This window comes from Podarcis pityusensis (genome assembly GCF_964106645.2).
Source record: "Podarcis pityusensis genome assembly, chromosome: 12".
Lineage (NCBI taxonomy): Eukaryota > Metazoa > Chordata > Lepidosauria > Squamata > Lacertidae > Podarcis > Podarcis pityusensis.
This window is the reverse complement of record NC_138037.1, coordinates 8,859,840-8,887,330: the sequence shown is the minus strand read 5'-3', so window position 1 is coordinate 8,887,330 and position 27,491 is coordinate 8,859,840. Positions and strand designations below refer to the sequence as shown.

The 27,491-nt window shown below is 46.1% G+C and overlaps 1 protein-coding gene across 2 annotated transcripts in view; it reads left to right on the top strand.

Moving 5' to 3' along the window:
- The window catches only part of PLCD1 (phospholipase C delta 1), a 65,312-nt gene that overhangs the window by 10,212 nt on the left and 27,609 nt on the right, over positions 1-27,491 (top strand). Inside the window, exons 1-2 of one of the 2 annotated variants that reach the window (XM_080974073.1) lie at positions 9,162-9,472; positions 20,798-20,962. In XM_080974073.1, coding sequence (XP_080830199.1) covers positions 9,373-9,472; positions 20,798-20,962 — 265 coding nt within the window. In that variant the 5' untranslated portion in view covers positions 9,162-9,372. Of the gene's footprint in view, positions 1-9,161; positions 9,473-20,797; positions 20,963-27,491 lie in introns of those variants that run through there. The other variant, XM_080974074.1, reaches the window with a different exon arrangement.

Genomic DNA, 27,491 nt, shown 5'->3' with positions numbered 1-27,491 from the left:
AGTTCTTCATGCAATGCAGAGTTAAAGGTAAAGGTAAAGGGACCCCTGACTGTTAGGTCCAGTTGCGGACGACTCTGGGGTTGCAGGGCTTATCTCGCTTTACTGGCCGAGAGAGCCGGCGTACAGCTTCCGGGTCATGTGGCCAGCATGACTAAGCCGCTTCTGGCAAACCAGAGCAGCGCACGGAAATGCCGTTTACCTTCCCGCCGGAGTGGTACCTATTTATCTACTTGCACTTTGACGTGCTTTCGAACTGCTAGGTTGGCAGGAGCAGGGACCGAACAACGGGAGCTTACCCCGTCCTGGGGATTCGAACCGCCAACCTTCTGATCGGCAAGCCCTAGGCTCTGTGGTTTAGACCACAGCGCCACCCGTGTCCCGCAATGCAGAGGTAAGGTCTTCTTAGTGTTGTTCAGAAAAGAAAGTGGCAGCGAAAACGCACTGGCAAACGCGACATAACAAGTGCTGTATGCAGCATCTTATATTCTCCCCGCAAGTAAGTAAGAATAAATGCTCAATAAACAGCAGGCGTCATATATGTAACCTCCCTGAGAGATTAAATGAGTGCTCAGTAAACAGGTCATCTGGGAATACAGCCAGATCCATACGGCTGCAATCCTGTACGCCGGAGGTCACCAATGGGCACGTTTTTGGGACAATGGTCGCATTTGGAATTTTGAGAAAGTGCCGTGGGCACCAGTCACAAAATGGCTGCCATGGTACACAACATGATTGCTTCTGGGATGTGTCACACCACAAAACAGCTGCCCTGGCTAAAAGAGGCAGAATTTCAGGGACTGGGCAGAGGAGGAGGAGGAGGAGGAGGAGGAGGAGGAGAAGAAGAAGAAGAAGAAGAAGAAGAAGAAGAAGAAGAAGAGTAGTTTGGATTTGATATCCCACTTTATCACTACCCTAAGGAGTCTCAAAAAAGGGACGCAGGTGGCGCTGTGGGTTAAACCACAGAGCCTAGGGCTTGCCGATCAGAAGGTTGGCGGTTCGAATCCCCAGGACGGGGTAAGCTCCCGTTGTTCGGTCCCTGCTCCTGCCAACCTAGCAGTTCAAAAGCACGTCAAAGTGCAAGTAGATAAATAGGTACCGCTCTGGCAGGAAGGTAAACGACGTTTCCATGCGCTGCTCTGGTTCGCCAGAAGCGGCTTAGTCATGCTGGCCACATGACCCGGAAGCTGTACACCGGCTTCCTCAGCCAATAAAGCGAGATGAGCGCCGCAACTCCAGAGTCGGTCACGACTGGACCTAATGGTCAGGAGTCCCTTTACCTTTACCTTTAAGGAGTCTCAAAGCAGCTAACAATCTCCTTTTCCCTTCCACTCTCACAACAAACACTCTGTGAGGTGAGTGGGGCTGAGAGACTTCAGAGAAGTTTGACTAGCCCAAGGTCACCCAGCAGCTGCGTGTGGAGAAGCGGGGAATCGAACCCGGTTCACCAGATTACAAGTCCATCGTTCTTAACCACTACACCACACTGGTGTAGTGTGACCGCCTCCCCATCCTGACCCTTCCAGGAAAGAGGAGGAGGAAGACAGTATAAATTTACAATAGGGGTTTGAGGGAGGTCGCAGCTCAGAGGCAGATGAGGGGAAAAGCTGGGAAATCTTGGGAGAGCCGGAATAACACTTGGCTGAAACGTTGTCATTAGAAAGCATCCCAGACCCTCCATCTCCCAGAAGCTGGCGAGCCTTGAAAGTAGGAGAGCAAAGAGCTCAAAGACAGAGAGCACATAGCAGCCGTAGAAGTGATGAATGAGGAAGTGGGAGAGACGGGGTGTGGAGATTCACTCGGGACAACACCATTATTCAAGAGGCTGGGTTCTATAGCCTCTCTCTGTGAAGATTGAAATAAAAAAGGACAGTGAGAAACTTTTCCTTGTCTTTATACAGTGGTACCTCGGCTTACAGACGCTTCAGGTTATAGATGCTTCAGGTTACAGACTCCGCTAACCCAGAAATAGTACCTTGGGTTAAGAACTTTGCTTCAGGATGAGAACAGAAATCCCGTGGCGGTGACAGCGAGAGGCCCCATTATCTAAAGTGGTACCTCAGGTTAAGAACAGTTTCAGGTTAAGAACGGACCTCCAGAATGAATTAAGTTCTTAACCTGAGGTACCACTGTACTTTCCTGGGCATCCATCTGGGAGCCGCTGACAGCATCCTGACACCAGAAAATGTTGTGGGAAAGGCTTTCCCCTTTCCTATCAGCAGCTGGACAAATGGGGAAACGGCCCCTGTGCCCGCTCGCTCACAGAGAGAGGCTTTTGCCTTCTTTCTGGTTAGAATCACAGAATTGTCGAATTGGAAGGGAGGGGTCCCTGAGGATCATCCAGCCCAACCCCCTTGCAATGAAGGAATATGCAGCTCTCTCTCTCTCTTTTTTTAAATGATATTTATTAAAGTTTCAAAAGAAGGATACATAAATAAGAAAAATAAAAATAGAAAAAATAAAAATACAAAATACAAAAAACAGAAAACAATGAAAAACAATTCCATATTTTCATCACTTCTCTTTCATTTGCTTGTTTCCCGGACCTCCTCATACCTCCCTTTTTTGTATTCCAGTTCAATTTGTTAGTTCAGCAATTCCTTTCCCTCCTTTTTAAACCTGATCTTTAATCTTAATATATTATAGCATTAGGTTTTTACATATTGAAAATCTAATTTTCCATATTCTTTTATACCATTACAGCTAGAAACCACTTAACTTCAATCCAACATCATTCTAACATTCATTAATTTTGCAATATTTCTGTAAATAGTCTTTAAATTTCTTCCAATCTTCTTCCACCGACTCTTCTCCCTGGTCTCGGATTCTGCCAGTCATTTCCGCCAATTCCATGTAGTCCATCATTTTCATCTGCCATTCTTCCAGAGTGGGTAGGTCTTGTGTCTTCCAATGCTTTGCAATAAGTATTCTTGCTGCTGTTGTAGCATACATAAAGAAAGTTCTGTCCTTCTTTAACACCGATTGGCCGACTATGCCCGGGAGAAAGGCCTCTGGTTTCTTCAAGAAGGTATATTTAAATACCTTTTTTAAGGAATATGCAGCTCTCCTGTACGGAGGGGGTGGTGGTGAATGTGGGCAGGTTCAAGGGGCAAGTTCAACGTAGGAGAAAAGCTGAGCCAGCGCAGACAGGGACTGAGCAATAAGAGCAAGCCGTATCCCTTCCTGCACTGGATTTTTGAGGGGAACATCTTCTGAGGCCTTTCATGGATGCCATAGGAGGGACTGTCAGACCCAAAGGCCCCACATTGGCCACCCCTGCTCTATGCACAATTTTTTCTTCTTTTAGAAGCAGGAAACGGCCACAGCCTGTTTACTCTCCCTGTTTCACTTCCACCCCATATTTGCTTCCCCATTTTTGCCACCCTTCACGTCCAGCCTTTCCCACATCTCTTTTCTGCCCCTCTTCCCCTGTTTTGCTTAGACTCCTTTCCTTGTTCTCCTCCATTAGGGGGGCCTTCTACACACAGAGCAAGGAGTCTGGCGAAGGAAAGCGCCCTCCTTATTTCAGTCTTCTCTTTTGGGTAGAGTTCAGGGCAAACCTGTTCCCACCATTTGTAGCAGAGGCCAGATTTGCATGGGGCAGATTGACTGGGCTTTGTGTCACTCATGGATTCACCTCCTGCCCCCTTCTAATTGTTATAAAAAGCATGTCTGTCTGTCTGTTTGTCTGTCTATCTACAGTGGTACCTCGGGTTAAGTACTTAATTTGTTCCAGAGGTCCATACTTAACCTGAAACTGTTCTTAACCTGAAGCACCACTTTAGCTAATGGGGCCTCCCGCTGCTGCCGCGCCGCCGCAGCCCGATTTCTGTTCTCATCCTGAAGCAAAGTTCTTAACCTGAAGCACTATTTCTGGGTTAGCGGAGTCTGTAATCTGAAGCGTATGTAACCTGAAGCGTATGTAACCCATCTATCTATCATCATCTGTCTATCTATCTATCTATCTATCTATCTATCTATCTATCTATCATAGGGCTGCCATACGTCCAGGCTAGAAAATGTCCAGGAAATCCCATGGCAAGCCGTTTCGGAAGTGTTGGGGGTGGGTTTTTTGGCAAATTTCCTAAAAGATAGCTGAAAAACTTCTCTCTTTTTTTGGGGGGGGGGAGATTTTGCAAAAAGAAGCTCAACAACTCCCTCCCCCTGCAAAGAAAAAAGCCCAACAACTTTGCCCTCCCCCCAATAAAAGCTCAACAGCTTTGCCAAGAAAATCTCAACTTTTTAAAATGTGGCAACCCTAATCTACCACACTGGAAAAACATAATAAGAAACACTTGGAAAACATTGTACACTGGTACCTCTGGTTAAGAACTTAATTCGTTCTGGAGGTCCATTCTTAACCTGAAACCGTTCTTAACCTGAAGCACCACTTTAGCTAACGGGGCCTCCTGCTGCCGCCGCTGTGCGATTTCTGTTCTCATCCTGAAGCAAAGTTCTTAACCCGAGGTACTACTTCCGGGTTAGCAGAGACTGTAACCTGAAGTTTGTAACCCGAGGTACCACTGTAGTGTCTCTGAAACATGCAGGGAGGGCCGACAACCCACAATAATTCATAATCCACTTTGTGTTCTTGAACAGGGAATATGATGCGAACAGATCTCACCCCTCTGAGGAAAAACATAATAATGAAAGCCCGAACCCACACCTGTGGGCAGCCTTTAAGAATATGCTGGAGATCAGCCTCCAGCAGTACAAAACATTCTGTTAAAAAAAGGAAAGGGCTGAGGTTATATCAGTGAGTCCTTTTCCCCGTTAAAGTTAAGTAATTGCTGACCGAGTCACTGACACTACAGGCCCTCTGATTTTTCAGAAAGTTATTCACCTGAATTCCTCAGCGAGGTGACTTGGCATGAGGTAAAGAGAGGAGGATTACGCCCTTAGTGTACGCAGGGAACATTTCCATATCCACTTAAGTGCACATGTGCTACATCATATGATCTCTGTGTAACGTGGAATGTCAGCAGGAAGAATGCTGAGACATCAAAATGGCATATTATGTTACCAGTTCACACCCCAACGAATGCTAAGTCATACTCCTGCCAACCTAGCAGTTCGAAAGCACATCAAAGTGCAAGTAGATAAATAGGTACCTCTCCAGCGGGAAGGTAAACGGCATTTCCGTGCGCTGCTCTGGTTCGCCAGAAGCGGCTTAGTCATGCTGGCCACATGACCCGGAAGCTGTACGCCGGCTCCCTCAGCCAATAAAGCGAGATGAGCGCCGCAACCCCAGAGTTGTCCGCGACTGGACCTAACGATCAGGGGTCCCTTTACCTTTAAGTAAGCAAAAATGTATAGAACGAGTACAAATACCTGCTGGAAATGTAAAAAAAAGAAGAAGGTACCTTTTGCCACATGTGGTGGTAGTGTAAGGTAACAAAAGCTTTCTGGAAGATGATATATAATGAAATGAAAAAAAAATGTTTAAAATAACTTTTGTTAAAAAACCAGAAGCTTTTCTATTAGGAATTATAGGTACAGACGTTCCAAAGGAGCAGAAAAGATTTTTTATGTACGCGACAACAGCTGCACGGGATGGAAAGAAGCCCAGGGATGGAAAGAAGAAAGAGTCCCTACCAGAGAGGAATGGCAAACTAAGCTGATAGACTACAGTGGTGCCTCGCAAGACGAAAATAATCCGTTCCGCGAGTCTCTTCGTCTAGCGGTTTTTTCGTCTTGCGAAGCAACCCTATTAGCGGCTTAGCGGATTAGTGCTATTAGTGGTTTAGCGGATTAGCGGCTATTAAAGGCTTAGCGGCTTAGTGGCTAAAAGGCTATTAGCGGCTTAGCGGCTTAGAAAAAGGGGGGGAAAGGCGAAAAAAAATCGGAACACCCGCAAGACGTTTTCGTCTTGCGAAGCAAGCCCATAGGGAAATTCGTCTTGCGAAGCAGCTCAAAAACGGAAAACCCTTTTGTCTAGCGGGTTTTCCGTCTTGCGAGGCATTCGTCTTGCGGGGCACCACTGTACATTGAAATGGCAAAGCTGACTAGAAAGCTCAGGAACTGAGGGCAAAAATTTTAAAAAAGAATGGGGAAAAATTATAATTTACCTAGGAGACCACTGCAAGCAGATGGAAACATTAGCAGGATTTTAATCTCACTTGTCATGCAACATATATTATGGACAATATGGACTGATATAAAATATAGATTATAGAATAATATGCAGTTGTAAATGTTGACAATAGGACCCATGGAGGGGGTGGGGGGAAGCCTTGAGATTCAGAATACAGTGGTACCTCGGGTTAAGAACTGAATTCGTTCTGGAGGTCTGTTCAGAACCTGAAACTGTTCTTAACCTGAGGTACCACTTTAGCTAATTTATGGAAGGTACAGCTATCAATATTAGGGACGCGGGTGGCGCTGTGGGTTAAACCACAGAGCCTAGGGCTTGCCAATCAGAAGGTTGGCGGTTCGAATCCCCGCACAGGGTGAGCTCCCGTTGCTCGATCCCTGCTCCTGCCCATCTAGCAGTTCGAAAGCACGGCAAAGTGCAAGTAGATAAATAGGTACCACTCTGGTAGGAAGGCAAACGGCGTTTCTGTGCGCTGCTCTGGTTCACCAGAAGCAGCGTAGTCATGCTGGCCACATGACCCGGAAGCTGTACGCTGGCTTCCTCGGCCAATAAAGCGAGATGAGCGCCACAACCCCAGAGTCGGCCACAACTGGACCTAATGGTCAGGGGTCCCTTTACCTTTACCTTTTACAGCTATCAATGGTTACTGACCACAATGCCTTCATGGTCAGAGGTAGTAATGGTTCTGAATTCCAGTTTCTGGAAGGGAGAGATCTCTTCTGCTCAGGTTCTGCTTCTGGGTTTCCTACAGGCATCTGGTTGGTCACTGTGAGAACAGGATTCTGGACTAGATGAGCCATTGGCCTGATCCAGCAGGCTCTTCTTTATGTTCTTAATTTGTCAGTGTTGTATCAGTACTGAGCCTAAGTTCCAGAGCATCGGTTAATAAAGGCCGCCACTGCTGCTTTGGGTTTAATCAGGGAGTTATTATGAGGCAAGGGTTTTTCAAACTGTGCTGGGGAGCCCTGGATTCTTCAACGGCAGCCTTCCCAAACTTGGTGCTCTCCCTCCAGGTGTTTTGCACTACAACTCCCATCAGCCCCAACCAGAATGGCCCCATGAGCCACAGCTAGGGATATCATAGAATCATAGAGTTGGAAGAGACCACAAGGGCCATCGAGTCCAACCCGCTGCCAAGCAGGAAACACCATCAGAGCACTCCTGACATATGGTTGTCAAGCCTCTGCTTAAAGACCTCCAAAGAAGGAGACTCCACCACACTCCTTGGCAGCAAATTCCACTGTCGAACAGCTCTTACTGTCAGGAAGTTCTTCCTAATGTTTAGGTGGAATCTTCTTTCTTGTAGTTTGGATCCATTGCTCCGTGTCCGCTTCTCTGGAGCAGCAGAAAACAACCTTTCTCCCTCCTCTATATGACATCCTTTTATATATTTGAACATGGCTATCATATCACCCCTTAACCTCCTCTTCTCCAGGCTAAACATGCCCAGTTCCCTTAGCCGTTCCTCATAAGGCATCGTTTCCAGGCCTTTGACCATTTTGGTCAAAGGTCCTCTGGACACGTTCCAGTTTGTCAGTGTCCTTCTTGAACTGTGGTGCCCAGAACTGGACACAGTACTCCAGGTGAGGTCTGACCAGAGCAGAATACAGTGGCACTATTACTTCCCTTGATCTGGATGCTATACTCCTATTGATGCAGCCCAGAATTGCATTGGCTTTTTTAGCTGCCGCGGTTTCCGTTCCATCCTGGATGGGTCACAATCAGCTCTGTTTTTGTTCTGCTGCAGTTCGGCTTCTGTGAAATACATCATCCGTGTCCCTGTCCACTATAGCTGAAACCTACTTAATAAATTTTATTTCAGTTGAAGGGAAACATAATAAAGAATGCAGGAAAAAACACAATAATTTACATTAGCAGACTAACGAAAGGATAGCAAATACTGCTCTAGTTATCTCCCGCTTGGACTACTGCAACGCGCTCTAGTGGGGCTACCTTTGAAGGTGACCCGGAAACTGCAATTAATCCAGAATACGGCAGCTAGACTGGTGACTGGGAGTGGCCGCTGGGACCACATAACACCGGTCCTGAGAGATCTGCATTGGCTCCCAGTACGTTTCCGAGCACAATTCAAAGTGTTGGTGCTGACCTTTCAAGCCTAAACGGCCTCGGTCCTGTATACCTGAAGGAGCGTCTCCACCCCCATCATTCAGCCCGGACACTGAGGTCCAGCGCTGAGGGCCTTCTGGCGGTTCCCTCATTGCGAGAAGTGAGGTTACAGGGAACCAGACAGAGGGCCTTCTCAGTAGTGGCACCCACCCTGTGGAACACCCTCCCTTCAGATGTGAAGGAAATAAGCAGCTATCCTATCTTTAAAAGACATCTGAAGACAGCCCTGTTCAGGGCAGTTTTTAATATTTAACGCTGTACTGTTTTTAACACTTGATTGGAAGCTGCCCAGAGTGGCTGGGGAAACTCAGCCAGATGGGCAGGGTATAAATAATAAATTTTAATTATTATTATATTATTATTGCTCAAGATCGCTTGTGTGATTTCTGTTCCCGACCTCGGACGGACGTGCGAATTGCGGGAAATACTGCTCCCATCCCCGATAGAATTATGCAACACCTTTACCCACAGCCCCATAGCTTTTGCAAGAGAATTTCCCCAGGCAAAGTAATTTTCATTCCCCTTGCAAAACCTGTACTGCTTGTCACTATTCTATTTTTTAAAATAAATAAATAAATAAATAAATAAATAAACAAACAACCCCACATCCTGTATGAGAAGTTCGAATGTCGGCGAACATTCCGTGACCTCAGAGCAGTTTGGCCAATAGGGAAATGGGTCTTGAAGACAGGAAGGCACAGGCAACCTTTTATAGCCTAATTACATGTGAGAGGCATTAAAGGAGACAAAACAGTTGGGCACTGAGGAGAAAGGAGGAGAAGAAGGGAAAAGAAAAGACAATGCCATAAATGCCCTTCCAGTGCCATGTCACATGCCTGGCAATCAAGTTTTAATTGCTGGGGAACTTTGTCCCTCCCTTGCCTGGGGATTGGAGCAGCACAAGTGCAGTGTAACTCAGTCTGTTGCATCCTCCTGTCCTGGCCTGACTAGTGCAAGAGAACAGCGATTGCCTCACGTCGCACTCCTTCGTTTGAAGCCAGCCTCCTCCTGTGTTTCTGTTTCGGCTGTTGCCGGAGTGTTTTTTGCGCCAGTTGTTTAACCACAAGGACTTTGCGGCAGCCCCAGGGCGACCAGGGAGCCGGCTGGGCTGGGGACTGACTCCCCAATGCTTGTCCTTGCCTCTCTCTGGGGCCATGCAGTGTTTCCGAAGGCAGCCCAAGCTCAGCAAATCCCAGGAAAACCTCTTGCTGGAAGAGAGCAGGAAAGTGGCAGCTCTGAATGGGAAGAGACTGGGTAAGGGGCTGGTGTCACAGCCAAATAAATGCCTCCTTAGGCTCCTGGCAGCTCTCTGACAGCAGTGGCGGATGTTTGAATCTCTGCCGCACCTTTAAAGTAAACCAAAGTTGTTTCTGTGCCTTTTTAAACGTGTGTGTTTATATATATATCCAGTTCAGCACTTATTGAAGATCTACCCTTTCCAAGTATTATTTTTATCAAAAAGTGGAGATCTTCTTTATCTCAATCTGTAGCTCGATTGGATTTAAAAAACGGGTTTTTTAAAATCGTAGATACATGCGTTTTAAAAACAGTCCATCACTTTGAGATGTGTTCATAGGAAGTGATTTATAATCTACGTGTCTATGCAATTTCTCCGCTTCAATCTACTTGATGCAGTGGAGGTTTTTGTTATGTTTTGGGCCAAATAATGCTTGGAGAAACGTTATTTTGAGAATAACATTTTGAGAAACTGCTTGGATCCTTTTGTTATTGTTTTTAAATTTAAGGAAATGCTCCCCCCAACGAGTTTCCCGCGGTCTGCCTGTGGTAGTTTATTGATTGCAATGTTGTTGTTGTTGTGCTGGTGGTTGTTATCACGACTACTGCAAAACTCAGCGTCTCATCTATTGCTCTGAAATACTGTAAACTGAAAAAGAAAGAAACAGGAACTTTATGTTTCCTTCTCTCCCTTGTTGTTGTGGCTTCAGTAAATGGCTCTTGCAAGGGGCTGTAACACTAAGGCTCCAGACTTAGCCATATACTGTATTAAAAGAATTGTGGCTCTTAGAATGATAAGAGCTCAAAGGAGCCCTCCAAAGGTCATCTGGCCCAACCCCATTGATGGGTAGCCGTTCAGTTGTTGTTGCTGCTGCTGCTGTTGGTTTATACAGAATTATCAATGCGCACGATGCTTCATAAGGAACTAAATACATGAATAAGTTGACGCAAGCAGGTCAGTGCCCCAAGAAGCTTGCAGTCTATGTTTTGATGGTAAGGAAAACGGCACAGAGATGGTTTCTAGAAAGTCCAGGGATGAGCTCAGATTGTGCCTCTTCCATGGAACAGTTGGGGTGTCATTTCCAGGAATAAGCAGCACTCAGATTTTATAGGGGGCAAGAAGTGGTCTGTTCCCTTTGGTTACTGTATTTAAGGGACTCTGGTGTGTGTGAATATGTGTGTGGGTTTCAAGGAAGGCTCCTTTATATATTCCCCCCACCTCTGGCAAAAATAATTTGGGAAGGATGAAATGGGGAGGAAGAGGACCGCGTATGCCACCTTGAGCTCCTTGAAGGAAAAGGTGGAATTGAAATGCAATAAATAAAATTTATAAAGGAAAAATAAACCTAGGTCTAGTTCTCAATGCAGAAGTATAACCACCTGTATCACTGAGATATACTATACTATAGATGGTGACTCAAATACCTGAATGTTCTCTCCCTCTTTGCTTTGGGCTATGAAACGAAAGATTGGCCTCTAGGGCTCATTCTTGGGTCTTCTCGGCTGGATCCTGGTTTTCTAAGGTGGAGAAAATCTTGAAGCAAACCTGATCAAACACAGGCTAGTGCCTTCTTCTGTGGCAGTGATGCTGGTGAAAAAAAGAGAGATTTCTCCCCTGATAACTGCTTCCACTCAGTTCTACCCGGGAAACATTTTTGGCAGAGTGAAAAGTCTCTTGTTTTTTTTGGAGCCTTGGGTTATAACTTTTGGAAGGCCACTGTGGCAGATAAAATCACTTGCACCCATTTAAACTTGAACTCCTGAAAAAATGCAGTTCAGCGGCAGGCTGTTCCTGCAATAACTTATTTGTCATAATTGCTCAGATGAGCTATGACCCTTCCTCGCTTGACCCTTGCTCCTGGCAGCTTCTATAAATCTGCCTGTCTGGTTGCAAGAATGGGCTAATGCCTCTTTAAGAGTGAAGGGGTGGTCCCCCATTTGAAGGAAGTGGTGGAGAGTCCACTCCTGAAGTGCTCTCAAGTGTGTGGTGATAGTTCACCTCCGCACATCCCTGGCTGACTTCTGTGATGTAGACGCTTTTGGTCCATTTTGGGAACTAAAACTACCTTGGTTGCTCTGGCTGAGGACTTTTTTCTGGGAGAGAGTTAGGAGTAGTGTGACTTTGTTTTGTTTTTAAGATAAACTTAAAAGGTTTACTTACATTTCAATGCAGGCAGCAAATACATCAAAGTCATATGCAGGCGAAAATACTTCTACATTACAAAATACAAAATTAGTTTCCAAAATGGAGTCTGGGTTTTGAGCTGAGCCCAGGCATGTACATCTCCTCACATTGCTGGCTTGAAAGAGGAGAGCCAGTGTGACTCTGCTGATTTTGGTAAACCTCTTGTCTAGGGATGGGATTTATTGAAAATCTCAATGTTGAGCTTATTTGCACATATTTCCCTCCCTAATTCCGTGCCTTGCTCCTTAGTCTCAAAGTGAGAATCAAGGTTCTCCCCGCCACCACTCTCTGGTTCTACTGAAAATGCAAAAAAATCTAGCAAATTATATGCATTATTTCAGGAACAGGCAAACTCGGCCCTCCAGATGTTTTGGGACTACAACTCCCATCATCCCTGACCACTGGTCCTGTTAGCTAGGGATCATGGGAGTTTTAGTCCCAAAGCATCTGGAGGGCCAAGCTTGCCTATGCCTGCATTATTTTATGTATAGACTTTGCCCTGTGCATCCCAGGTTTCCTAAAGTAACCATCACATAAATAGATGTATTCATCGATAAATATATTTAAAAACATATGCATTATTTTATAAATCTATGCTGTGGAAATATGTTACAGCATGGGACTTGATTTCTTTTGCATATTATTATTAGCTGGACTTATATGCATGAATGACTCAGACATCAGACAAAATAAGAGATGTCAGATACAAGCAAAGCTCAATTGGGTTGGAACCGCCACCAAATTCTGTGTATAAATCCATTTAAAATAGATCCCTCCTCCATTCCAATGACTTAACTGTTGTTGCTGCTATTGATAACGGTGTTGTCCTGAATTTCCCTTTGAGATTAGATATAAAGAGACCATTCTCCATGTTTCATCTTCTGGAGAAGTGGGAGCTGCCTTGGTAGTAGCGCTGTGAGAAATGCTCTCCGAAAGGGTTAGGTCTGGTTCTGACACTGTATTCCTCACCCGTATATTCCTCTCTTTGCCCAGACATTTTTGATTGGGGTGGAAAGAAGGTAGATCTCTGGGTGATTTGCAGTGTGGTGTGGTGGTTAAGAGCGGTGGACTCGTAATCTGGTGAACCGGGTTCGATTCCCTGCTCCACATGCAGCTGCTGGGTGACCTTGGGCTAGTCACACTTCTCTGAAGTCTCTCAGCCCCACTCACCTCACAGAGTGTTTGTTGTAGGGGAGGAAGGGAAAGGAGAATGTTAGCCGCTTTGAGACTCCTTTGGGTAGTGATAAAGCGGGATATCAAATCCAAACTCCTCCTCCTTCTCCTCCTCTTCTTCTTCTTCTTCAGGAATCAGCAATGATTTCTGGGGTGCTTACAGATGGTTGTTCTTTGGTAGGAGGAAATCATTTGCAACAAACCCATTTCCCATCCCCAAATCAGGACTTCTTGTGGTAAGGAAAGCTATGGGAAAGTCCACTCGAAAAAGTGGGATAACGCTTCCTTGCCACATCTATTGTATAACCTCCCTGCAAACAAACCAGGATGAATGCTCAGTAATAGGTGATAAGGATATATCAAGAACTCTGGCCAAAAGTTTCAATATAAGGAATAATTCCTACTCAAGAGTTGAAATGAAAAACGTGTGTATTCTGCTAAGAATAACAGTTTGAAGCTAGTAGTAGATTTAAACACAACGTATAAGTATGATAGTTTTAAAGTAATGGTAAGTTTGGATACAACGTTTAAGTGCAGAAATAATGTCGTTTCAAATATACAATGATATAGTACAAAGGTACATGAAATACCAGTGCACAACAATTGTTTTATACAAGTCTCAATAGCAGTCAAAACGAGTCCACATTATGTAAAATTAGAATAAAGAATAAAGAATGAAGGATCAAATGGGGCCAAAAAGGAGTATCCGGAGTGTGAATCAGATGTACGGTTCAGTGGTGGTAACCAGGACAGGGCCCTGTTTCGGAGTACACGCCTTCTTCAGCTCGGTTTTTTGACGACTATAAATCTGTTGGAAGTCTGTATCATTTAGTTCTTTTATGTTTCTATTTCGACATGCGTCTTAGATAATTGCATCCAAGAAAAACGCACAGAGAAACGCAAGAAAACTTGGATGCAATTATCTAAGACGCATGTCGAAATAGAAACATAAAAGAACTAAATGATACAGACTTCCAACAGATTTATAGTCGTCAAAAAACCGAGCTGAAGAAGGCGTGTACTCCGAAACAGGGCCCTGTCCTGGTTACCACCACTGAACCGTACATCTGATTCACACTCCGGATACTCCTTTTTGGCCCCATTTGATCCTTCATTCTTTATTCTTTATTCTAATTTTATATAATGTGGACTCGTTTTGACTGCTATTGAGACTTGTATAAAACAATTGTTGTGCACTGGTATTTCATGTACCTTTGTACTATATCATTGTATATTTGAAACGACATTATTTCTGCACTTAAACGTTGTATCCAAACTTACCATTACTTTAAAACTATCATACTTATACGTTGTGTTTAAATCTACTACTAGCTTCAAACTGTTATTCTTAGCAGAATACACACGTTTTTCATTTCAACTCTTGAGTAGGAATTATTCCTTATATTGAAACTTTTGGCCAGAGTTCTTGATATATCCTTTTCAGTAATAGGTGATGTCATCTGACTTCCCCATATGCTTTGTGCAAGCAGAGGAGGATGAATACTAGGCAGACAGGCCACCTGGAAGCAACCTGATACCCAATTGTTTAACAACTGAAGCAACAATATGACTCCTCTCGCCCTAAATTATATTGCTGAAATAAATAGTGCTGGCAGGGGAACCAGGAGTGGGGTTCTCTGTATGAGCGCCATTCCTTTCTGCTAATCAGAACAAAACGCCTGGTTGTTTGCAACAGGCGATGGATGGGGAATCTAGCAAAAACTCCACCATCGTTGCAGGAGATCCCATAAGCCTGAAGTGTGCCCAGCCCTGCTTTAGATTATGATGTTTTGAGCTAGATGTATGGCTTCACCAGACCTTCCAAGTATCCCTATTTTCCAGGGACTGTCCCTGATTTACAGAAGCCGTCCCGGTTTATGATCTGATCCCAGAATGTCCTGCTTTTACTTAGGAAGTCCCTATTTTCACAGGAGAAATGTTGGAGGGCATTGAGTTATGTGACCACTGAGCCATTTGCAGGCAATCCTGAATAGAGAAGGTTCTTTTAATGTTCAATAATATGTTTTTATATATGTTGGAAGCTGCCCAGCATGGCTTGGACAGCTCAGTCAGATGGGTGGGATATTATTATTATTATTATTTGAATAGGCTGTCCCTATTTTCATCAGAGCAATGTTGGGAGGGCATGGTTTCATTCCTCTACGCTTTGCTTATTTATTTATGAAGGATATTTACAGCAGAATAGAGCCAAAGTTTACGTTACTGATTAATCAAAGAGCCAAGGATCTTGTCAACTGTCTCAAAGGCATGGATTGTTTAGGAACAACAAGTTCAATGATAATAAATTATTATTATTATTATTATTATTATTATTATGCCCAACCTTATGCTGCTTCCAACCTGCAGCAATAGCATTTCTTTATGCTCTTTTATCTTTGCTTTATTTTGTTTAATAAAATAAAAATAAAAATGGGTTATTAGCAGCAGGGGCCCATTAATAACAAGACACCTATCACCAATGGTTGATAGAGTTTGGGGCAGTTCCTACATAGTTCATAGTAGCATCTCATCAGTGCTGTTTGTTATATTCTTTGTTTATGTTATTTTAATGACAATATATTATTGTTATTAAAATATATGACCTATCCTTCACCCTAAGGTCTCAGTGTGGGTTGCAACAATAACCATTAATATTAAAGCACAATATTAAAACAAATTTGAACAACTTGTAATTTTAAATTTCTTTGTATCCTTTTTGAATGGAGGGTGGTCAGCGCATTTAAAAAAACGAATAAATGGCTGGCTGATCCAGTGTTTCTGCTCCTGTTTCACGGCTCAGTTGCAGAAGGAGCGCTGGGGAATTTATTCCTCTCACTATGACAGGATCTGTCCTCTTGTCCAAGCTACTTAACACCTGGGCTGCTTTGTCATCGCTATGCAGATGACACCCAGCTCTACCTGTCTTTTTCATCTAGTCCAGGTGAGGTAGTGGGTGTTCTGAACAGGTATATTGGCTGAGTCATTCAGACGTACGATTTCTCCACCTGCAGCCTAAGGGATGCAGCCTCTTCCTAAAGTTTGGTTTTGAGCTTCCGCAAAGCAAAAGGTTTGTGTATTCTGCCATTTTGACTGTAGAAAGACCAGCACACAGAGAACGGAGATTGTCACGCATGCTAATAGCAGTCTGGCCAGTGTATCTGAAGGAGCGTCTCCATCCTCATTGTCCAGCTCCGAGAGCCTTCTGGTGGTTCCCTCCCTGCGAGAAGTGAGGTTACAGGGAACCAGGCAGAGGGCCTTCTCGGTGGTGGCACCCACTCTGTGGAACGCCCTCCCATCAGATGTCAAGGAAATAAACAACTATCTGACTTTTAGAAGACATCTGAAGGCAGCCCTGTACAGTGGTACCCTGGGTTACATATGCTTCAGGTTACAGATTCCGCTAACCCAGAAATAGTACCTCGGGTTAAGAACTTTGCTTCAGGATGAGAACAGAAATCGGGCTCTGGCAGCGCGACAGCAGCAGGAGGCCCCATTAGCTAAAGTTGTACTTCAAGTTAAGAACAGTTTCAGGTTAAGAACAGACCTCCAGAATGAATTTACTTAACTCGAGGTACCACTGTATAGGGAAGTTTTTAATGACTGATGTTTTAATATATTTTTACTCTTTTGTTGGAAGCTGCCTAGGGTGGCCTGGGAAACCCAGCCAGATGGGTGGGGTATAAATAAATTATTATTATTATTATTATGGCAATAGTTTCGCAGCAGCTTGTGAGTTGCATGGCGCAGGGACTGTTCATACAGTGAACACCTGCTTTCCCCCCTCCATTGATTATTATTATTATTTTGTGGTCTTGATTGCTGTGATCTTCTCACTCAGCCATTTCTCTTTCTCTTTTGCCTTTCCCCTCTTAGAGCAGGGAGCTGGAAGGATATTTGTGGTGCTGTTCCAAAACTGCCTGGAGAACACATTTTCCCCAGTCCTTTCCTGCTGGGGACCAAGAGCACTTCATTGGCTCTGGTCTGGACTTCTCCCTGACATGTTACTTATCTGTCTGCAGGGATTCCCAGCAGCCCTTATGGTTAATCACCCGGGCTAGGTTTGCACGGTCAGACAAACCATAGTTAGGGTCAACAAACCATGGTTTGCATTCTGTGCAAACTGGGTCAATTTCTTTGCTTCACGAGGCTCTCTCTGTTTAAACTGGCCGCGGGGTGAAGTTATTTGAAAAGTCGCCATACGGAAGAGAGAGCAGGAGCTACTGCGTTGTAGTTTATAGGAAGCAGATGAGCAGAGATGGAATGGAAAGCAGAACTTGGGGTTAGCCTACGTGCATAGCTAGACAAAAACTGAAAGTCCAGTTCACCGATTTAGTTTTGACCCGGGATCCAGCGACTTCATTTATAGGAAGGATGATTTGCGTGCAAATAAGGTCACTTTCAGGTGGGTGAGTGTTGTGGGATCGTTGCTTCTCACGCATGCACATAACATCACTGGCATCCAAATGCCTGCCTGTGTTACTTTTCCTGTTTGGTGGGAGTTGTTGTCTGAAACTTATGGAGGGCACCAGGTTGACAAAGGCTGGATTCACAGAAGGGAATTGCATCAGGGTCTACTAGCGATGATGGCTCAGTAGAACCTCCATGTTGAGTGGAATCTAGCCCCAAGTGCCGGTGTCACAGTCCGGGTTACAGGCAGTCAGAGTCCTGGCTTGGTACAGTGGTACCTCGGGTTAAGAACTTAATTCGTTCTGGAGGTCAGTTCTTAACCTGAAACTGTTCTTAACCTGAGGTACCACTTTAGCTAATGGGGCCTCCCGCTGCCGCCATGCGATTTCTGTTCTCATCCTGAAGCAAAGTTCTTAACCCGAGGTACTATTTCTGGGTTAGCGGAGTCTGTAACCTGAAGTGTCTGTAACATGAAGCGTCTGTAACCCGAGGTACCACTGTACGTCGGGACCGGGGTAGAGGTCAGGAAACAGGAATCAGCAGTCCAGGGGTCAGGAAGCTGAGAGTCCGAGGGTCAGGAAACCAGGAGTCAGGAAGCCAAGGTTCCAAGCATCAGGATACCAGGAGTCATGAAGACAAAGCACAGCTAGGTGGGTAGTGTGTTGCTGTGGCAAATACCCAGAGGAAATGCTGGTCTTATATACCCCTCCTGGCCCTTGCCACCAGGTGCCACCAGTCTTCTGTCAAGCCTCACCTGTGTGGGCCTTGCCCTTCCGGGCCAAACGCAGGAAGGCCCCAGTCCTGCGAGGCCCTACCGGTCACAGGGCCTGGCTCCTGCATGCACTCCTGACAGCGGTTGCTGGGAATTGATGCCAATCGATGGGAATTGCAAGTGGGGAGTGGGCTGCTGCACTCAGCTCCTCTAGCTGGGCTTCCCATAATGGGCACCTGGTTGAACACGGAGGGGAATAGGGTGCTAGACTAGGTGGGCTTTGACCAGTCCCTGAAAGTTCCTTGCACGGACCAATCCCTCTTTCCAGAGTCCTTTGGGAATTTCAGCTTTGCGAGGAGAATAGGGGTCTCGTAACGACTCTGGGCAGGTTCCCAGGATCCTTTGTGGGGAGACACGATGGTTCAAAGCGGTACATGCTGTTTCCAACGTAAGGTGCAAATGTGGTCATAGTCGCGCTGGTTTCTGCCGTGCCTGTTTTGCTCATCTTGCATCACAGAAGATGTACCGGCTGTAATTATAGCTCTTCACGTGCCCTGAGTGACACATGCAGGCACTGCTGTCTTAGCAGCAGCTTAACTCTGAGAAAGCGCCATTTAAATTGCAATAAGAGGAGGTTGGGCGCAGAGGCAAATTCCTGTTGCGTTTGGCAGATGGTCTGAATTCCTTCTGTGTGCATTACAGGAATGATCTACCTGCTCCTTCTCTGTGTCACAGTGATGCAAAACCACATCACCATACTGTGTGACGAGAAGGGGTTTAGTAATGGATGCACCACATGACAGGGCATTCCACTTCATCAGGTACAGGTGTGGGGATCTCATGGCTCCCCAGGTGTGGTTGGACTCCAGTTCCCATCAGCCCCAATGGCCAGGGATGATGGGAGTTGTAGTCCAACAACATCTGGAGCAACACTGATTTATTTAGTCTGGCAGTTATATCCAACCCCAAAATTGTTGAGTTTTTTAAAGGAAACCCTCCAAATTGTTGAGCTTCTTTAAGGAAAACCCAAAAGTTGTTGAGCTCCCCCCCAACACCATTAATATTATTATTATTATTATTATTTTATTATTTCGACACTCCAGCCACTACATCTCACTGGCTGGTTCTCCTCTCTTCTCCCTTATAGATTCCAAGCTGGTTTCTTCTACCTGATCTTGGAGAGTAAATTGGAATGTTATCAGCACAGGTCAAAGAGTCACTCATTAAAAAAAAGCACAAATTGGGAGGGTGTCTGTTTCTTTGGCAGGCATATCTAGCACTCAGTCCCATTTAATTATTCAAAACAATAGTCACTTGACATGTGGAATCTGAGAGTCAGTCATCGGTGGGGGTGAATGCAAGGAATAAGCCATCAAGTATGGTATAAAACAGGGGTCAGCAAACTTTTTCAGCAGGGGGCCGGTCCACTGTCCCTCAGACCTTGTGGGGGGGCAGACTATATTTTTTTGGGGGGGAATGAACGAATTCCTATGCCCCACAAATAACCCAGAGGTACATTTTAAATAAAAGGACACATTCTACTCATGTAGAAACACGCTGATTCCCGGACCGTCTGCAGGCCGGATTTAGAAGGCGATTGAGCCAGGTCCGGCCCCCGGGCCTTAGTTTGCCTACCCATGGTATAAAACAGGGGTAGGCAACCTAAGGCCCGTGGGCCAGATACGGCCTAATCGCCTTCTCAATCCGGCCTGCAGACGGTCCGGGAATCAGCGTGTTTTTAAATGAGTAGAATGTGTCCTTTTATTTAAACTGCATCTATGGATTACTTGTGGGGCATAGGAATTCGTTCATTCCCCCCCCCACCCCCCCAATATAGTCTGGCCCACCACATGGTCTGAGGGATGGTGGACCAGTCCATGGCTGAAAAAGGTTGCTGACCCCTGGCATAAAAGCTCTGGGTGGGGAGGGAGGGAGACTCCCATCCATCATCAGCCGAGATAGCTCAGTAGAGCATGAGATTCCTAACTCTGGTTTGATGTCGGGCAAAAGTTTCCTGCGTTGCAGGGGGTTGGACTAGATGACCCTGGTGGTGCCTTCCAGCTCTTATGATTTTGTGATCTCTAAATGGCACCCTGGAATAGCCTTTTTGCTTTAGGCCAAATATGGTAGTCAACACCCCGGAATTGCTACCACTGTACTAATTGTCCACTAGCTGTGGCTGCTAGTCATGAGGATAGCTTTGTAATGATTCCAGATGTTCTACCCCTGGACACTTGTCATGGGATTCCCATCAGTGCCTGGGCACTGTGAGATTCAGGAAGCTGGGTGAGATGGGCCTTGGGTCAGATCCACCAGAATGCCTGCTTAGGTTCTTACAGGTGCCTCAAGGACAGCTAAAGGCCAGTAGCATCAGGGATTATGTGCATGTTGTTGTTGTTTAGTCATTTAGTCACGTCCAACTCTTCGTGACCTCATGGACCAGAGCGTGCCAGGCACTCCTGTCTTCCACTGCCTCCCGCAGTTTGGTCAAACTCCCCCTGGTAGCTTCGAGAACTCTGTCCAACCATCTTGTCCTTTGTCATCCCCTTCTCCTTGTGCCCTCCATCTTTCCCAACATCAGGGTCTTTTCCAGGGAGTCTTCTCAGGGATTATGTGCATACAATGGTCCAAAAGAGTCTTGTGCACAACGAGAACATTGGATGCTGCCTTTTACCAAGCGCCATCTAGCTCCTTGTTGTCTACATCAACTGGCGATGGCTCTGTAGGGTTTCAGACAGGGGGCACTCCGACCCCTACCTGGAGATGCTGGGGACTGAACCCAGGACCTCCTGAGTGCAACGCAGGTTCTGTACCACTGAGCTATGGCCCTTCCCACTAATTATCCTACCTTTCTGGTGCCCCCTAGGTCTGCAAGATGACAAGGACCTCAAGTTTCTCCTGCGTGGAGGCCACCTGCTGAAGGTCAAGTCCAACTCCTGGAGGAGAGAGAGGTTCTACAAACTCCAGGAAGACTGCAAGACCATCTGGCAGGAGTCCAAGAAGATGCTGAGGTCTCCTGAATCGCAGCTTTGTAAGTCCATCTTTAATGCAGTGTGTTCCGCCTATGAACAAAACGTAGTTAGGGGGTGGTTCCTGGATGGGTGGGGATTCGGGTCCTAGGCAAGAAGAACTCAGGTAAGAACTTTGTCAGTAGATCCCTTTGGACTGCACTGTTACATCACCCCAAGCAGCAGTGTTTGGCTGTGAGTCCAGCTACCATTTTATTTTCCCACAGTGCCAGGCTAGCAACTGACTACGCCATACACGCACCAAAAAAGAGAGGATGAAATTGGGCACAGATGTGCCTCTAATTTGAACTTGCTAGTTTAGATGTGCAGCTGCTGCCTTGCAGGATATCTTTGGTAGAAGAAAAGGCTAAAGCGTAAACCCTGCACAAATCCAGAGTGGAGTCCCTAAGACAGTTGGATGGTGCGTTGTACACCTCCTTCTGGCAACCCCTGCAGCCAAGCTGGTGCCAAACGTCTTGCTCTGCTTTCCTTTGAACCACACCAGCCAGGGCAAGAGGGGGATCTTGTTATCTGGGCAGCCCAGGACCTCCATACACACTGCCCAGACTTCTGCCCTGGGGAGGTCACTTCGGTGCTGCAAACGCAGCGGTTTTGCTTCACCCCCAGAGGCACACTCCATTGTCTCTCAAGACATATGGATGCCCACATATGGATAATATATCCTCTTTACTGTGCATTTAGGGACGCGGGTGGCGCTGTGGGTTAAACCACAGAGCCTAGGGCTTGCCGATCAGAAGGTCTGTGGTTCGAATCCCCGCGATGGAGTGAGCTCCCGTTGCTCGGTCCCTGCTCCTGCCCACCTAGCAGTTCGAAAGCATGTCAAGTGCAAGTAGATAAATAGGTACCGCTCTGGCGGGAAAGTAAATGGCGTTTCCATGTGCTGCTCTGGTTGGCTTAGTCATGCTGGCCACATGACCCGGAAGCTGTACGCCAGCTCCCTCGGCCAATAAAGCGAGATGAGTGCCGCAACCCCAGAGTCGACCACGACTGGACCTAATGGTCAGGGGTCCCTTTACCTTTACTTTACTGTGCATTTACTGTATGATTTTGGCTCTTGATGGAGCAGTTATTTGTAATCCCTCTTTTGGGGTGGTCACGCTGCTTGGTTTCCAACCAGTGCACATCCTATAGCTTCCTGCTGAAATCCTGCAGTTTTCGGGATGTGGGGGTTTGCTGTTTTTGTTGCACTGCAGTGCAAGACTTGGGGTGCGGGTGGCGCTGTGGTCTAAACCACTGAGCCTCTTGGACTTGCTGATCAGAAGGTTGGCAGTTCGAATCCCCATGACGAGGTGAGCTCCCGTTGCTCTGTCCCAGCTCCTGCCAACCTAGCAGTTCGAAAGCACACCAGTTCAAGTAGATAAATAGGTACCACTGCAGCGGGAAGGTAAACAGCATTTCTGTGAGCTCTGGTTTCTGTCACGGTGTTCTGTTGTGCCAGAAGCGGTTTAGTCATGCTGGCTACCCAGAAAGCTGTCTGTGGACAAACGCCAGCTCCCTCAGCCTGAAAGCAAGATGAGCGCCGCAACCCCATAGTTGCCTTTGACTGGACTTAACCACCCAGAGGTCCTTGACCTTTACCTTACCTAGTGCAAGAGTGCCCTGTTATGGCAATGGTGCAGTAACATTTGGGAAGCATTGCGGAACAACTAATAAAGCAGGATAATGTGGGGACAGTCTAGTATAAACCCATCATGAATGCGCGAGTATTTCATCCATGACACGATGCCCAATACACCTGCAAAATGACACCTGTCTGGAGGAGTCCTGAGCCCACGATGAACTGCCACAGAGAAATGCCCTGCATCTTAAGAAATATCAACAGAGTCTTGGCTAACTTTCCAGTTAACACCCAGTTCCCTCGGCTCGTTTAGTGCCCAGCCTTGAAGCGAAAACAAAGTCCTAGATAACATCTAGCTGCTAAAAAGCAAATAAGGGTGTGTGTGTGTATGTGTGGGACTTTGGAAAGGAAACCAACCTTAATATATCTTCTGTTGCAAGAAACAGGAATCCGACACATACAGTACATGAAAGGCTTTCTTGAGTCCGACCTAAACTGGATTTTCAAGTATTCTGTGGAATTGCTTGTGCTTGGAATTGTTTCTGCTTGTTTGCTATTTCGAAGCCCTGGCCAAAGTTAGGTGCACCAAGGCAGGGGAGGGCTTCCTGAGAAGCAAATTCCCACATAATGTTACAGTGCAAATGCAGGTTTCTTAGTCTAAAAATAAATCGTGATTCACAGTCAAAGTGTAAGGATTCCAGCTCTCCTTTCTTCAAAAGAAAGGTTTTTTTTTCTCCCTCTTCAAAATAGTTCTGTATTTCAAGTTGCTAGTTCCCACTGCTCCCTGGGAAAGATCACATAGGAAGCTTATATTGCATCAAACGAATGATCCATCTATCCCTGTATAGGGAAGTTGTTTTTTTAATGTTTTATGTTTTATTATGTGTTTATATATGCTGGAAGCCACCCAGAGTAGCTGGGGCAACCCAGTCAGATGGGCAAAGTGCACATAATAAAATTCTTCTTCTTCTTCTTCTTCTTCTTCTTCTTCTCCTCCTCCTCCTCCTCCTCCCTCCTCCTCCTCCTCCTCCTCCTCCTCCTCCTCCTCCTCTCAGTGTTGTCTACACTGACTGCCAGCAGCTCTCTAAAGTTTCAGGCAGGGAATGATAATAAGGATTTATTCCATTCAGTTTTAAGGCTCCTAATCTGTGCACCAGTCTCGTGATTATGTATGCTGTAAAAGCATCTCAAAGGTATTTGTTTAATATCTGCAGCTCGCTTTAACTTGATCCATCAAAGCTCTCAGAAGATACTGTATATCCAAAAGACTTTTTGATTACTTGGCATATAAAACATGTTTGGAAACCTCAGTGAGTTTCACATGTTTGCAGCCTCAGCAAAACAGATGCATATGTTCCAACTACCAGGAACAATCTTTATTTGTCTATCCTTGGTAAATTCTCTATTTTGCTCCCATGCTTGCCTTTTACATTTTATTCATAGAAGTGGGGCCTGCAGAAAAATGTGTCTAAAGGCCCTTTAAAGCCAGTGCTCCTGTTTCAGGGGGGCCAGCCAGCCATGCCCACCTCCATAACACTCCATTGCATTCCCCCTCCCTACTAAAGATGGATTTCATTTTGTTCAGAGTCCTCAACAGCATTTTGGTGCAAATTTTGGCTAATATATTCATCTTTGTATGCAATTTTGCCTAATGAACACATTTCTACAAAGCAATTTCCCCTAATGTAATGCTATATTGTATGTTATTTTCACTAATTTATGAATTCTTAGGCACATTTCCCCCAAGTATATGTGTTTCTATACACATTACTTGGCTGGAAAGTGACATTGCAGTGCGAATTTTGACGGACGGATGGGTTTCAGTCATCATACTGTTTTGCAAAGTGCAAATAAAATGAACTGAATAAAGTTCCTCCCCCATCCCTTTCCCCCACCCATTTCCCCATTTTTGCATTCTCCATATCTGCTTAATTGCCTCCACAGTTTCCTTGCTAACTTTCTTGATAGATTCCCAATTGACTTCCGTTTTAAAAAACGAAAGCGAACAACCTGGGTCTCCTGCTGAGGGCAGAATGACTGTGAAGATGAACTAGAAAACATTCAATGTCCTACCCCAAATGAACTTAATTCACCTTTTGTTTACTTGGCAATTATGGAAACTACTTTCAGGTGTCATTCAGCTTTTTTCTTTTAACTTGTTTAGTGAGCTTTGTTCAACTGAACTAATTCATGCCAGGCACTGGGATGCATTGTAGATCCTGCAGTGAGCAGGAGGGGTTGGGCTGGAAAACCTCTAAGGTCCCTTCCAGCTCTGTGTGTCTGCAGTGAGGGTGTCATAGGCGAGGAGGTATAGCAATGCAAAGTCGCCCTTGGGATGGTACAAGATTTCACCCGGGAAGTGCTGGAGAGCAGGAGGACGCCCAAAGAATGATTTTCACACTTGACAGGGTAAGGAAAATGCCGGGCACAAAACCAGCCTGATTAAAGCTGTGCAGAATGTCCTGGCTAGCTTAGCGGGAGCAGCAGTCCAGTTTAATTCGTTAGATGCAGAGAAAACAATGGATTACGTATGTCTGGCTGCTGTTTTTTGTTTTTTTTTACCATACCCAGGAATCTATAATGTGTGCACAGAGCTAAGGGCGCACTGGAAAATGCCAGCGGTTTGTTACAGGGCATCTGGCAGGGCCTGGTGGCGAGAGGGGTCGGGGTGAGCAGGAAGGGAGATCTGACTTGGGCAAAAGACAAGTTGGACCCTTTTGTGTACACCACACAAAGCTGTGTGGGTGTCCCGCCCTGTGCGGACAGGGAGCAGCAGCAACCGTTCCCCGTGGCACTGCAAGGTAGCTTCCCTGCCGACGTTTGCACAAAAAGGGGCCACTGCAAAAATGCAGGGCAAGTCTAACACTCCATCCCAGGCAAATTACGTCAAACCAAAGCCCCAGGAGGTAGCTTCTCTGCCCTGGTGTCCTTCTGGAGACTCCTTATCTGCACCGACAGACTGTGACTATCATAGTGGATGAAAGGTTTCTTTTGTAGGAAAACTTGTTTTTTTAATAAAGAAAAAGCTCTTATCCAGTTTGCTTCTCGATTCCTCTGTCCGCTTGCTGAGGAAGTGGCTGAGAGAGATTAATTTGTGGGCTAGATAACAGCTCTGAGGTTTGAGCTATCCGTGTCGCCATTGGAGTGGCAGACCTAACAGATACCTCTGAATGGGAAAGCGATTGTGGGGATGGGCTGCCCACTGAAATAACACGCACAGGCATTCTGGTTTTCAGCGTGCTCTTATCAGTGCCGCCACATCCATTAACGGGGGAACAGAGACGTTAAGTGGCTCTCTTCAAATCAGGACTGCGGAGGTGGGTAAGTATTTGGCCTTCGTAACGCGCAAGAATAAAATCTGTTTTTAGGCAAACAGCCTGCCCCAGATCTGAAATTTATCGTAATTGATGCGACCCCTGTTTAAGTTTTACATTGTTTTAAAGACCAACTGTCACAACAATTGTAAGAATGTAAGAAGTGGCTAGGGATGCGGGTGGCACTGTGGGTTAAACCACAGAGACTTGGACTTGCCGATCGGAAGGTCGGCGGTTCGAATCCCTGCAACGGGGTGAGCTCCCGTTGCTCGGTCCCTGCTTCTGCCAACCTAGCAGTTCGAAAGCACCTCAAAGTACAAGTAGATAAATAGGTACTGCTCCGGCGGGAAGGTAAACGGCGTTTCCGTGCGCTGCTCTGGTTCGCCAGAAGCGGCTTAGTCATGCTGGCCACATGACCTGGAAGCTGTACGCCGGCTCCCTCGGCCAATAAAGCGAGATGAGTGCCGCAACCCCAGAGTCGGTCACGACTGGACCTAATAGTCAGGGGTCCCTTTACCTTTACCTTTACAGTGGTACCTCGGGTTAAGTACTTAATTCGTTCCGGAGGTCCGTTCTTAACCTGAAACTGTTCTTAACCTGAAGCACCACTTTAGCTAATGGGGCCTCCCGCTGCTGCCGTGCCGCTGGAGCACGATTTCTGTTCTCATCCTGAAGCAAAGTTCTTAACCCAAGGTAATATTTCTGGGTTAGCGGAGTCTGTAACCTGAAGCGTATGTAACCTGAAGCGTATGTAACCCGAGGTACCACTGTACCTTTAAGAAGTGGCTACCGGACCCAGGCTCTTGGGTTCTTATGTACCGGTAACCTGGGCGTTGATAGAACTTTGGCCCAAAACTTTGTGAGAACCTTTGAGCAGGCTGCTTGTTCGTTTCTGCGGGAAAATGTTTTTCTGCTTGGGGAGTCTTCAGAGTGCAAAGCGGCTCTTGCTTCCAGAAGTGAATGTGTCTGGGAGAGCAGCCATTAGCCATTCTTCGCTCAGCGCTTGACAACCCTGTTTCCAAAAAAACCCATTTGCTGATGGAAGCATATTATGCCAAGCTCAAGTGATCTGTGAATGCAGGACCCGTCTGCCTGCTGAGCTTTCTGATCACTGGCATTTATCAACGCCACTCAGTCCTGCCTAGCAAAGCCTTTCTCTGTTTCAAATGCCACCCTGCCATGACAAGGTCTGTTAGCTGTTTCGACTGCCGGTTCAAATTCAGAGGGGGTGGTGGGAAACTCAATAGCTGGAGCAAGAACAGAAATATCATTGACAGGAGGGAGCCAGCAGTAAATCACACTGTGCAAGGTAGAGTTAACTCTTCATTAGCAAGAACAGGATCTGCACAGACTTGGTGGAGTGTCGGGCCCAATGAGCACAGGAACTTATCCTTGGTAGGTCTTGGCCCATGGATCAGTTGCTGAGACTAGAGGTTCTTGCCTCCCCACAGCCGGCTATGTCTCTTCCTTTCCCCAAGCAATCAGACACTGTGCCTGTGTGCCTGTCTTTGCTGTTCCCACTTCATGCCTCTTCTGGTTCTGGGAGATCAGGGGAGAGTGGAGCTTGTCACAGCAGGAGGAGGAGACACTTGTGAGTCTTCACCAGCTGAACTCATCTCTTCATCCTCTTGGCCTCCTTCTCTCCTGCTTCAGCTTCTG